This window comes from Mercenaria mercenaria, chromosome 9 (assembly GCF_021730395.1).
Source record: "Mercenaria mercenaria strain notata chromosome 9, MADL_Memer_1, whole genome shotgun sequence".
Lineage (NCBI taxonomy): Eukaryota > Metazoa > Mollusca > Bivalvia > Venerida > Veneridae > Mercenaria > Mercenaria mercenaria.
Genome location: NC_069369.1, coordinates 52,911,881 through 52,925,442, shown reverse-complemented (window position 1 = coordinate 52,925,442; position 13,562 = coordinate 52,911,881). Strand labels below are relative to the sequence as shown.

Here is a 13,562-nt window from a genome sequence, read left to right as displayed (position 1 = left end):
TATTATTTTTATAAAGCATTCTTTTTGACTCTATTATTTCAGTCTGTGCCAATCTGTGAATGTGCATTATGTAAAAGTGTTGAACAAACCAGTATTGACCACCCAAGAGTGACCAAAGTATTGAATCGACCAGTATTGACCGGTATTGACCAGTATTGACCGGTTTTAACCAGCATTGACCGCCGGCCCGGTCAATACTCATATTGACCGGCTTTTTGCCAACATTGAATTCAAGACCCTGTGATCCTTAGATCTGCACTCTCCCTACTGAGTTAAGCGGATGGCTTAAATCCATATTCTATAGCCAGCAGTAACAGAAAGGCAGTAGTGATAAAGATAACTCAGAAAAGGTGGTCTTTTCTTTGCCCATGTATGACTATGACTTTAAGATTATCAAAAGAGAGTCAAACTTTCACAATGTATGCATATCATAGCAGATTGGTTTTGACTTTTAAAAATACTTACTTAAAGAGTGGACGCTATTAATCCTTACCCTTAATTTCTATAATGATAGTCCATCTTTCAATTTGGACAGTACCATTGACTGTTAAAAGGGGTGCTTACTAAAAAGATATTGACTGAATGACGAACAGTGCAGATCTTGATCAGACTGCATGGATGTGCAGGCTGATCAAAATCTACACTGGTTGCAAAGGCAGAATCAATTGTGTCCAGCATGTTAAGTGTTAATTTTCACAATTTTGACGGGCCATAACACTAGAAAACTTATCACCTGGTTAACAATCAATTTTGATTTAAGTTTTACAGAGATAAATGGTATCCTACATATGTATGGTTGAGATTAAAGAAAAAGAACTCTAGTGATTGCGCAGACACTTCTCAATTTTTGCAAATTTGATCAATTCTTGGGTCATAACTTTGGAGATACTAATAAAATCTTGCCGGTTTACAAACTTGAAATATTCTAACCATCTAAATTCTTTAAGTTTGTGACCACTGGATAAGATCTACTAAGTTATTTTGCACACACTGTCAGTTTTCACAACTTGGAGTAATTCATACTTCAAGAGCAACTGGGCTTATCCAGCTGGTTATCAAACTTGACTGAGATATTATGCCCTTGAACAATCATACCAAGATTGGAGAACACTAGATAAGAACTGCTACAGTTAATATCAAACTTGGCCAAGATATTACACCTATAAACATGCTGACCACACTTGGTGAACATTAGAAAACAAGAGGACCATGATGGTCCTGAATCGCTCACCTCTTTCCACATGACCAAGTTTCGAGTATGACGTCGTTTTTTCTATTATTTGAAATAGTGACCTAGATTTTGAGCTCATGTGACCCAGTTTTGAACCTGACCTAGATATCATCAAGATAAAAATTCTGACCAATTTTCATGAAGATCCACTGAAAAATATGGCCTCTAGAGAGGTCACAAGGTTTTTCTATTATTTGACCTATTGACCTAGTTTTCGAAGGTACGTGACCCTCTTTTGAATTTGACCTAGATATCATCAAGGTGAACATTCTCACTAATTTTCATGAAGATCTCATGAAAAATATGGCCTCTAGAGAGGTCACAAGGTTTTTCTATTTTTATACCTACTGTCCTAGTTTTTGACCGCACGTGACCCAGTTTCGAACTTGACCTAGATATCATCAAGGTGAACATTCAGACCAATTTTCATGAAGATCCATTGAAAAATATGGCCTCTAGAGAGGTCAAAAGATTTTTCTAATTTTAGACCTACTGACCTAGATTTTGACCACAGTTGACCCAGTTTCAAACTTGACCTAGATATCATCAAGATGTACATTCAGACCAACTTTCATACAGATCCCATGAAAAGTATGGCCTCTAGAGAGGTCACAAGGTTTTTTTATTATTTGACCAACTGACCTAGTTTTTAATGGCACATGACCCAGTTTCAGACTTGACCTAGATATCATCAAGATGAACATTCTGACTAATTTTCATGAAGATCCATTCAAGGGTATGGCCTCTAGAGAGGTCACAAGGTTTTTCTATTTTAAGACCGTTTTTGATCGCAGTTGACCCAGTTTCAAACTTGACCTATATATCATCAAGATAAACATTCAGACCAACTTTCATACAGATCCCATGAAAAATATGGCCTCTACAGAGGTCACAAGGTTTTTCATTATTTGACCTACTGACCTACTTTTTGACGGCAAGTGACCCACTTTCGAACTTGATCTAGATATCATCAAGATGAACATTCTGACCAATTTTTATGAAGATCCATTCACAAGTATGGCCTCTTGAGAGGTCACAAGGTTTTTCTATTTTTAGACCTACTGACCTAGTTTTTGACCGCATGTGACCCAGTTTCGAATCTGATCTAGATATCACCAAGATGAACGTTCTGACTAATTTTTATGAAGATCCATTCACAAGTATGGCCTCTAGAGAGGTCACAAGGTTTTTCTATTTTTAGACCTACTGACCTAGTTTTTGACCGCACGTGACCCAGTTTCGGACTTGACCTAGATATCATCAAGATGAACATTCAGACCAACTTTCATACAGACCCCATGAAAAATATGGCCTTTAGAGAGGTCACAAGGTTTTTCTATTATTTGACCTACTGACCTAGTTTTTGACGGCACGTAACCCAGTTTCGAACTTGACCTAGATATCATCAAGGTGAACATTCTGACCAATTTTCATGAAGATCTTTTGAAATATATGGCCTCTAGAGAGGTCACAAGGTTTTCCTATTTTTAGACCTACTGACCTAGTTTTTGATTGCACGTGGCCCAGTTTCGAACTTGACCTAGATATCATCAAGGTGAACATTCTGACCAATTTTCATAAAGACCCCATGAAAAACGGACCTCTAGAGTGGTCACAAGCAAAAGTTTACGCACGGACGGACGACGGACGCTGCGCGTTCACAAAAGCTCACCTTGTCACTTTGTGACAGGTGAGCTAAAAACTGGACCAGTTATTATCAAACATGGCCGAGATGTTATGCCCCTAAAAATTCTGACGAAATTTTGGTGAACATTGGAGAAGAACTGCTCCAGAAAATACAAACCTGGCCAAGATCTTTCACCTACAAACATTCTGAGTAAATCTAGTTAACTTTTGGATAAGAACTACTCAAGTTAGAGAGTGGACAACTTTAAAAAATTTGTAGATGCCACCTAACATGGGTGATCCCATAATGATCTTGTTTCACATGAGTATGAAAAGGAAATCTAAGCTGTATTGGAGTTGTAGCTACCTGACTGGTGAGACATCAACCTGACGTGATTTCTTCTGTGTTTGTTTTTATTGAATTTTCAGTCATACTGGCAGAGTTCTGGTCAACTGGCAACTTTCCAGCTGCCACTCTGGTAGAAACATTATCTTTGGCAAGCCTGTGACCATAAACGCTAGTAAAATATTTCAAAAGATATCATTTTACCAAGTGCACCTCCTGTGCCCTCAAAAAAAAGCCAGAAGTGGTACAGCTGGAAACTTGTCGTACAACTTTTAAAACCCTGCAAACCTAAACAATAGTTACCTTGTGTACATAGAAGTTTGCCTCTAAAATATCAAGTCTAAGGCTGACATTTAGGTGCTCTACCTCTGGTATAAGAACACCACCTCTTGCCTTCTTTGATATAGGTAGAGTCATGTTCCACATGATAAGGCAAGTTTTGGGAAGCTCCTTTCTCAATCTCTTAAACAGAGTGTTCAGGTTCTTCTTATACTGTTCCACTGACGACGGTCCATACCTACAAATACAAGACAAGTGATAACTATATATAGTTAAAGCCACTGAAATTGCAGGTTTCTTGTAATACTTTACTTTCTTTTAAGAGTTGAAAACAGTTTACTGGAAGTCCTACAAAAATATCATTCAAGGCAGTTCTGCATGTTTGGATCAGTTTTTTTTCTACAATTTAGAATTTGAGTAAACCATGATTTTGCTATCCTTTAGAATGTATTTAGAATGTTAGGCAAATAAAAAAGATAGAGTTGTGTGCTTGATTTTTTGCTACATTGATTTAAAAAAGTTGGACATCACACAAGTTTTCATAATGGGAGTTTATGGAAAAAACACAATTTTGATGACATTTTCGCAATAGAATTTTTTCTACAATGTAGATTTTAATAAATCTTCTCATGATTATAAATTAACATATGGGCTATAATGTGGTGAAATAAAATGTGCAGGTCATTGTCCATGCTTGCTTTTAAGATACCTGAACATGATTGAAGAGATTCGCATATTTCGAGCTGATTTTGAGACATTATTTGGAATTATTTAACATGTCAAACATATTAATATCACATTTTACCTCTAGAAAGGCAGTAATGTTGCCATTTTTATAATTTTACTCACAGGTTGCCATTCATTCATAAAATTATTTTTGTTTCGGTATGCTGAGCCCAGGCCTTATTCTTTGTTTTCTGGATATATGATGCTACGCCATTACTTCCAGTTAATCAGACGCGCAGAACTACCTTAAAAAGAGCTGTCTAATGACAGCATGCTCAATATTTGAAGAAATTCCATCTATTTATATCTGACATACAAAAGCTTTTGAAGAATTTTCAAGTTGAACAAGAGGCCTAATATTTTACTTTGGTCTTAAGTTGCTCACCTTAGGAAGACTTTGGTTCTCTCACCTTGTTTCTGATCAAGTTTGGTGAATGTCCATTAAAATGTTCACTATTAAGTAATATACAACTTTTTCTATTTTTTGCTGTGAATAATATGTAACCATTAGAGCTAATCTGAGAAGAGTCCAACCAACAATGCTATAGATCAACTAAATAGATGAACCATCTAACTAAAACAGACAGCAGTTCATATGCTAAGGATGCAGTGGAACAAATTTGGTGAAGACTATTATTATCATCAGAAGATGTAAAAGGTTTTCCTATTTTTAGCTCTGCTGGCCTCTAAAAGGGGTCAAGCACAACCATTTGAACATTAGGCAGTCTGAAAGACAGCTATATCCCCTGCCACTGTTACAGATAGTGGAAGGGTTGATGGTATTGGGTGGAACCATTAAATATTCGAGTTGTGACCTTGAACTTAAGCTGGCTGGGATGAATTTTGAATTCTGCATATTGTCTTGATAAGGGAAATATTATAGCCAAGTCATATTAAAATCCTTCAAGGGGTTTAGGAGATACAGAGCAGACATGAAATGGAAGAATCAAACATTTGACCTCGAGTTTTGACCCTGACCTTGAGCCAACATGGCTGACTCATGAGTTCTGCACATCGTCTTGATGAGGTGATCAATTGACCCAAGTGTCATTAAAATCTTTCAAGAGGTTTAGGAGATACAGAGCGGACACAAAATAGAAGGCTCAAACATTTGAACCCGAGTAGTGACCTTGATCTTATGCTGACATGGCTGACTTATGAGTTCTGCACATCATCTTGATGAGGTGATCATTTGACCAAAGTTTCTTGAAATTCCTTCAAGGGGATTAGGAGATACAGAGCGGACACAAAATGGGAGGCTCAAACATCTGACCCTGAGTTGTGACCTTGACCTTGAGCCGACATGGCTGACTGATGGGTTCTGCACATCGTCTTGATAAAGTGATCATTTTATCCAAGTTTCATGAAAATCCTTCAAGGGGTTTAGAAGATACAGAACGTACACAAAATGTTACTGAAGGACGGAAGACAGAAGGACGAAAGGAGACCATTCCTATAACCCCCCACCACTCTGCCACGAACTAACAAACTCGAGGTAGAAGTCAATGCAAGGATGCAACAGTCCAAGTTCGACGGAAATCCATCGTGCAGTTCATGACAAGTAGTTGTTTGAAGTTCTCTTTTCAGCTCTACTAGCAGTTCTTAAATTTGTCGAAGCAAAACCATATGAACAAACTTGACAGAGGTCTATATGAGGATATTACAAACCAAAACTGGTGAAGATCCATCCACTGGTTTCTATTTTTAGCTCTGGCAGTCCCGAAAAGATAGGACCATACAAGAATGCTACAGACCATGTCTTGTAAGATCCATCAGTTCGTTCTTGGGAAGAAGATGATAAAAAGTTTTTCTATTTTTAGCTCTGGCAGCCCTTAAAAGTTGCCAAGCATAACTGCTTATAAAAATATGAGACAGGACCACATAAGGATGATACAGCACAAGTTTGGTGAAGATCCATCCACTCACTGTGGTTCATGAGGAAAAGATGTTGTTTTTTTTTTCTATTTTTAACTCTTGTGGCCCCTAAAACAGTTCAAGCAGAGTCATTTCTAAATTTCTGAGAGATGTCCATGCCAATATGTTATAGACCAAGTTTGGTGTATTTCTGACAAGTAGTTTCAGGGAAGAAGATGTTAAAGTAAAAACGTTGACGCAGGACAATGGATGCAGGACTATCTGCCTATACTAATAGCAGCTCACCCTCAACGGAGTTTGGGTGAACTAAAATGGGGCATTATTTTGTAAACAGTAAGTCAGAGATATGAAATCTGGCTCAGAATGGTCATTTCATAATGTATAAGACTTATGAATAGTTTGAAAGCATTCAGTTCCTGATAAATCTGCTTACATGTAAAACTTTGTTAGTGAAAATGAGCCATAATGTGCCAAAATAAAAGATACAGTTATATAACTTGTCTTGTGAGGTCACATTATGATCCCGAAGATATGTGTGAAGTTTGAAATCATTTGGCCCGATAGGTTTTGAGAAATCTGCCTACATGAAAAACTTTCACTTGAAAGTCTAAGTTAAAAAGGGACATTATTTTGACAAAATCAAAGCCAGACTTATGTAACTTATCCTGTGAGGCCATCTGATGATGCCCAAATAGGTGTGAAGTGTGAAAGCACTTGGCCAAGTAGTATTTGAGAAACCTCATTACATGCGAAACTTTCATGACAAGGACACAAATGAAAGGGTGGTTACAAAAGTTCTACTATTTAAACAAGAGCACCGCCTTGCGGGTGCTGACGCTCATCTGATTTTTTTTAGTGTAATAGAAATATTGTCCTACCCATGATTTTCTAAGTCTAAAAAGGGCCATCATTCTTGCAAAAAGCAGGATAGAGTTATGTTTCTTGATGTACAGTGTCCACTTATGATGGTGAAAAACTGTTGCAAGTTTTAAAGCAATAGCTTTGATAGCTTATGAGAAAAGTTGACTTAAACATAATACTCAACCAAGAAAATGATTTTCTAAGTCCAAAAGGGGCAATAATTATTGCAAAAAGCAGGATGGAGTTATGTTGCTTGCTGTACAGGGTCAGCTTATGATGGTGAACAAGTGTTGCAAGTTTCAAAGCAATAGCTTTGATAGTTTAAGAGAAAAAGTTGACCTAAACATAAAACTTAACCAAGAAATCTGATATTTTCTAAGTCCAAAAGGGGCCATAAATCTTGCAAAAAGCAGGACGGAGTTATGTTTCTTGCTGTACAGGGTCAACTTATGATGGTGAACAAGTGTTGCAAGTTTTAAAGCAATAGCTTTGATAGTTTAGGATTAAAGCTGACCTAAACATAAAACTTAACCAAGAAAACTGATTTTCTAAGTCCAAAAGGGGCAATAAATCTTGCAAAAAGCAAGATGGAGTTATGTTTCTTGATGTACAGGGTCAGCTTATGATGGTGAACAAGTATTCCAAGTTTCAAAGCAATAGGTTTGATAGTTTAGGAGAAAAGTTGACCTAAACATAAAACTTAACCAAGAAATCTGATATTTTCTAAGTCCAAAAGGGGCCATAAATCTTGCAAAAAGCAAGATGGAGTTATGTTTCTTGCTATACAGGGTCAGCTTATGATGGTGAACAAGTATTCCAAGTTTCAAAGCAATAGCTTTGATAGTTTAGGAGAAAAGCTGACCTAAACATAAAACTTAACCAGGCAACGCCGACGCAGACGCCGACGCCGACGCCGACGCCGACGCCGACAACCGCTCAAGTGATGACAATAACTCATCATTTTTTTTCAAAAAATCAGATGAGCTAAAAATGTCAAATTGTCAAACTAAAAATAAATTCCATTTGTAGTATACCTGCTAATGTCCCACAGACAAGAATTCATGATTACAGCATCAGGTAGGGGATCTTTTGATAGGTCACTTAGTATAGACTCTACATAACTGTTGTAACATCGAGTTATAAAGTAAAACCTAATCAAGTGATAATCTGTCTGGTATTGTCGCACCTCCCGATATCTCACACCATTCGTCATCTCGCCATACTGTCCACCTTCGATCAGTTTATCACCAGAAAATGTGAACTCACCCTGAAAATACAGATATATCAAAATACTAAGCTTAAATACAGGACATATGCTCAACAGTGTAGAGAAATTTAAAACATGAGCTTTACATTATACTGTTTCTTTTGTGTACAATTTCTTAACAACTATTAGGAAAGGGACAATAACATTTACCAAAAGGCTCAACATCAGGTACCCTGCCTTCTAAGCACATTTTCTGCAGTTTAGAAATTATTTGATTTAGAGGGTTTCGCTGCATTTGATTCATTTCATAAGATTTCTTTGTGCAAGCACATAACATTGTATTCACTACTTAAGCCTTGTACCATTTTGTAAAAAAGTTTTGACTGAAATGTTTTTAATGTAACTTCAGCAGTTTAACCCTTACCCTACTAAATTTCTATAATGAACTTGTCCATCTTCATATTTTGACAGCACCATTAACTGTTAAAAGGGGTGCTTACCAAAAATATACTGACTGAATAGCGAACAGTGCAGATCATGATCAGACTGCATATATGTGCAGGCTGATCATGATCTACACTGGTTGCAAAGGCAGAAATAACCGTGTCCAGCATGATATTAAGAGTTAAATCGATCATGTTTCTTTAAAAAGAGAATTATAATTAAATTTTTTAACCAGAAAGTGTAAAACACACAAGTTTAGAGTAAATTATACTAATCATGGTTTATCAAACCTGAAAAATGCTTAGATCTACGTCTTATCTTAAAAGTTAAATGCTCCATTTTTCACAGTCCAAATTGAACAGAATGCCTACTATAACTCAAGACTACCTGGACAAATACAAATGTAGAATGGGTGTAAAGAAAGTTTGTTTCCACTCGGTAAGCAGACTTTGGAAGCATAGAACACAAAACAATGCAGACTTATGGATCAGGAGAGGTAATGCCCTCCTGTCATAATAAATGAATGGACTCTTAGTAATGTTCCAAAAGGATCAGAAAATATAGCAACGCTGTGTCCAAGTACAAGGAGACATTTTTCAGCCACCATAAGAAAATTTAGACATGAACAGTTTTCATTCAATTTCTGTCATTTAGTAAAATGCTTACACAGAAATCTGATTATATGCAGAAATACTTTTTTTGGAGAAAATAAAATTTAGTTTGTTACACTAAATTAAGAACAAGTCAGTGTTTTAAAATAATATGCATAATACTTCATCCATTAATCATAGCACTGAAGTTTTCTTTTTTGTTATAATTTTGGACTATTTGTTGCCATAGCAACCTTTTTTCGTCATCAACAAGACGAAAGGATGTGCATATTCTCCATATTGCCAATTTGCCATCTATTAATACATATGTATACGAAAGTTCATGAAAAAAAATCTTAATATACTTTTAAAGTTATCACATGATTCCATTTTGTGTCACTGATGGAATGACAGTTTCACCAGTAGTGGACAAATAAAAACATCAATCACATGTACTTTCTTGTAAAATAAAAGGACTAACTTCTACATAATTATATCGCAACTTATCTGTGTTGCAAGGTCTGCAAGTTTACAATGTATGTAATGAGTACAACATTTAATTTGCATGAAAAAGGGCAAACTTTCAATGAATGTAACACATCTTTCCAATGGTCTCGAGTATCTCAATAAATCTAAATACTGTTTTCTTAACAGGAACCAATTTTCTATCAACTGTTTAGATCTTTTGTGAAATCGTTTAACTTTGTTGGTTAAAAATTCTTCTCTTTCATAGGCCATGCATTTGTGGAATTTAATGATAAAATTTCTAATAAAAATATGTATGGAAATAAGTCTTCCAGGAACACTGGTAACAATGATTTCACAGTACCTCAAAAACATATTTTCAACTTTGACTGGAACAGCATGTCATGCATTTTTTCACCCCCACCCTAAAAAAATAGATGCCCACAGGAAACATATTGAGCCTGCCTACTGTCAAGATCTGACATGACCTTTGACCTCCACCTTTGACCTTGACCTTTGAGACAGGAACCTGGGGTTTGCGCATGACACTCCATCTCACTGAGGTACACATTCATGCCGAATATAAACTAGAAAATGCTTTTGTAAAAAAGCGCATGTCTCCCCCAATGCAAAGTCCTATAGGCAAGAAGTCAATAGGGGTCAGGAGCGAAAGTCAAAGAGACACTGATGGTTGGCTGCAATAGGGATCATCTACTTGGCATGTCCAGTCATCCCGCTAAATTTCAACACTCTTGGCCTAGTGGTTCTCAAGTCACTGTTCAGGCTCCTGTGACCTTGGCCTTTGATCAAGTGACCTCAAAATAAATAGGGATCATCTACTCTGCATGTCCTATTAAGTTTCAAGATAGCAGGTCAAGTGGTTCTCAAGTTATTTCCAAAAAATGATTTTACATAAACAGGCCACTGTGACCTTGACCTTTAATAGACTGACCCCAAAATCAATAGGGGTCATCTACTCTGCATGTTCAATCATCCTATGAAGTTTCAACATTCTGGGTCAAGTGGTTCTCAAGTTATTGATCGGAACTGGTTATCAATGTTCAGGCCTCTGTGACCTTGACCTTTAACGGAGTGACCCCAAAAACAAAAGGGGTCATTTACTCTGCATGAACAATCATCCTATGAAGTTTCATCATTCTGGGTCGAGAGGTTCTCAAGTTATTGATTGGAAATGGTTTTCCATGTTCAGGCCCCTGTGGCCTTGACCTTTAACAGAGTGACCCTAAAATTGTTAGGGGTCATCTACTCTGCATGACCAATCATCCTATGAAGTTTCATCATTCTGGGTCAAGTGGTTCTCAAGTTACTGACCGGAAATGGTTTTCAATGTTCAGGCCCCTGTGACCTTGACCTTTCACAGAGTGACCCCAAAATCGTTAGGGGTCATCTACTCTGCATGACCAATCATCCTATTAAGTTTCAACGTTCCGGGTCAAGTGGTTCACAAGTTACTGACCGGAAATGGTTTTCAATGTTCAGGCCCCTGTGACCTTGACATTTAATGGATTGACCCCAAAATCGATACGGGTCATCTACTTTGCATGTACAATCATCCTATCAAGTTTCAACATTCTGGGTCAAGTGGTTCTCTAGTTATTGATCAGAAATGGTTTTCCATGTTCAGGCCCCTGTAACCTTGACCTTTGATGGAGTGACCCCAAAATCAATAGGGGTCATCTACTCTTCATGACCAATCATCCTATGAAGTTTCAACATTCTGGGTCAAGTGGTTCTCTAGTTATTGATCGGAAATGGTTTTCAATGTTCAGGCCCCTGTGACCTTGACCTTTGACGGAGTGACCCCAAAATCAATAGGGGTCATCTACTCTTCAAGACCAATCATCCTATGAAGTTGCAACATTCTGGGTCAAGTGGTTCTCAAGTTACTGACCGGAAATGGTTTTCAATGTTCAGGCCCCTGTGACCTTGACCTTTCACAGAGTGACCCCAAAATCAATAGGGGTCATCTACTCTTCATGACCAATCATCCTATGAAGTTTCAACATTCTGGGTCAAGTGGTTCTCTAGTTATTGATCGGAAATGGTTTTCAATGTTCAGGCCCCTGTGACCTTGACCTTTGACGGAGTGACCCCAAAATCAATAGGGGTCATCTACTCTTCATGGCCAATCATCCTATGAAGTTGCAACATTCTGGGTCAAGTGATTTTCTAGTTATTGATCGGAAATGGTTTTCAATGTTCAGGCCCCTGTGACCTTGACCTTTGACGGAGTGACCCCAAAAACAGTAGGGGTCGTCTACTCCAGCAGCCCTACAACCCTATGAAGTTTGAAGGTTCTAGGTCAAATGGTTCTCCAGTTATTGCTCAGAAATGAAGTGTGACGTACGGACGGACAGAAGGACGGACGGACAGGGCAAAAACAATATGTCTCCTGGGGGAGACATAACAAGATTGCTCCATGCTCAAAGCTATGGTCCGGACAAACAAATCCGGACGGAGGCATTCACGCACATACACTGAACAGCCATTTGGACGACTATGTCTTCGCTTCCGCAAACGGGCTAGACCAAAATGACTGTTAACTTTTTTAAAACTAGAATTGTGTCCATAGGTTATGGATGCCCCTACATAATGTCATATTCAGATAAGGTTGTGCATCTGCCCAACTTTGAATCCATGGCATTCCTTCAGAAAGTGTATGAGGAGTTGAACACACCAAATTTCAGCCTATTTTGTGAAATTCAGAAAGGGCCATAATTCTAGAAGAAATAGCCACAGAATAATGTCCATTTTTTATGGTCATCTTCACATCAAAAAATCCTTCACCTGTGAAACTTTCAATAGTGTTTGAGGAGTTGGACACACAAGATTTTTCTCTATATTCTATGTAGCAAAACTATCAAAGGGCCATTACTTTGGTAAAAATAGTCACTGTGAGCAATAGTCCCCTTCTTTATGGTCATCTGCACATCAAGTTTGTTCATCTGTGATAGTTTGAAGCAAATCAGGCTAATAGTGTTGGAGGAGTTGGACACAAGATTTTTCTCTATATTCTATATAGTGAAACTATCAGAGCCACAACTTTAGACTGCAGTAGAAATTGTCACAGCAAAAGTTCCTTCATCATGGTCATCTGCACATCAAGCGTGTACATCTGTGAATGTTTGAAGCAGATCAGGCTAATAGTGTGGGAGCAGTTGGACATTCAAGATTTCGGGATGTACAGACAGCAGTATATATTCTTGTTTTAAATTACAAGGCCTTGAAGTAGAATCCAAAAATGCCTTACCTTTGCTCTAAGGTCTCTGTCTGCAAGATATCTGTTTTTCTGCAGCAACATTACTAAATCCTTGTATACACCCCTCTGAACTGTTATAATATAAAACAATCATATTTAACATTCACATTGTTATTTATTTTTGCATGTTGTCCTATAATGATATTGACAACTCAGTTATCACCTCCCCGCCCCCCTCCCCCCATTATAAACCCTAGCCTGCCCAGTTAGCTCAATAGGGAGCACGCAGACCTACAGATCGCTGGTTCGCGAGTTCAGCCCTGGGCAAGTATGTTCTCCATGATGATTTGATAAAAGACATTGTGTCTGAAATCATTCCTCCTCCACCTCCGATTCATGTGGGGAAGTTGGCAGTTACTTGTGGAGAACAGGTCCAGGAACACTGGTTAGGATAACTGCCCGTCGTTACATAACTGAATTACTGATGAAAAACGGCATTAAACCCAAAACAACCAACCATTATAAACCCTGCCTATGCTAGATAAAAACCAGTATCAATTTATATTTTTCAATGGATTGGACAAATATACAAAGTTCTTACAGAAGCCATTGCAGTGATAGACTTTTACAGTCCATAACAAACTCTTAAGATTTGGGTATAAGTATTTATAATCTAAAGTAGTGTAAACATC

General features: G+C 37.7%; 1 protein-coding gene across 3 annotated transcripts in view; it reads right to left on the bottom strand.

Annotated features, from left to right (window-relative positions):
- Positions 1 to 13,562, bottom strand: part of LOC123548003 (PC-esterase domain-containing protein 1A-like) — a 34,780-nt gene that overhangs the window by 16,661 nt on the left and 4,557 nt on the right. For all 3 annotated transcript variants that reach the window (XM_045335250.2, XM_045335249.2, XM_045335251.2), the window contains exons 3-5: positions 12,922 to 13,001; positions 7,979 to 8,211; positions 3,507 to 3,720 (exon numbers count right to left, since the gene is read on the bottom strand). In XM_045335250.2, the coding sequence (XP_045191185.2) occupies positions 3,507 to 3,720; positions 7,979 to 8,211; positions 12,922 to 13,001 (527 nt within the window). The remainder of the gene's footprint in view (positions 1 to 3,506; positions 3,721 to 7,978; positions 8,212 to 12,921; positions 13,002 to 13,562) is intronic.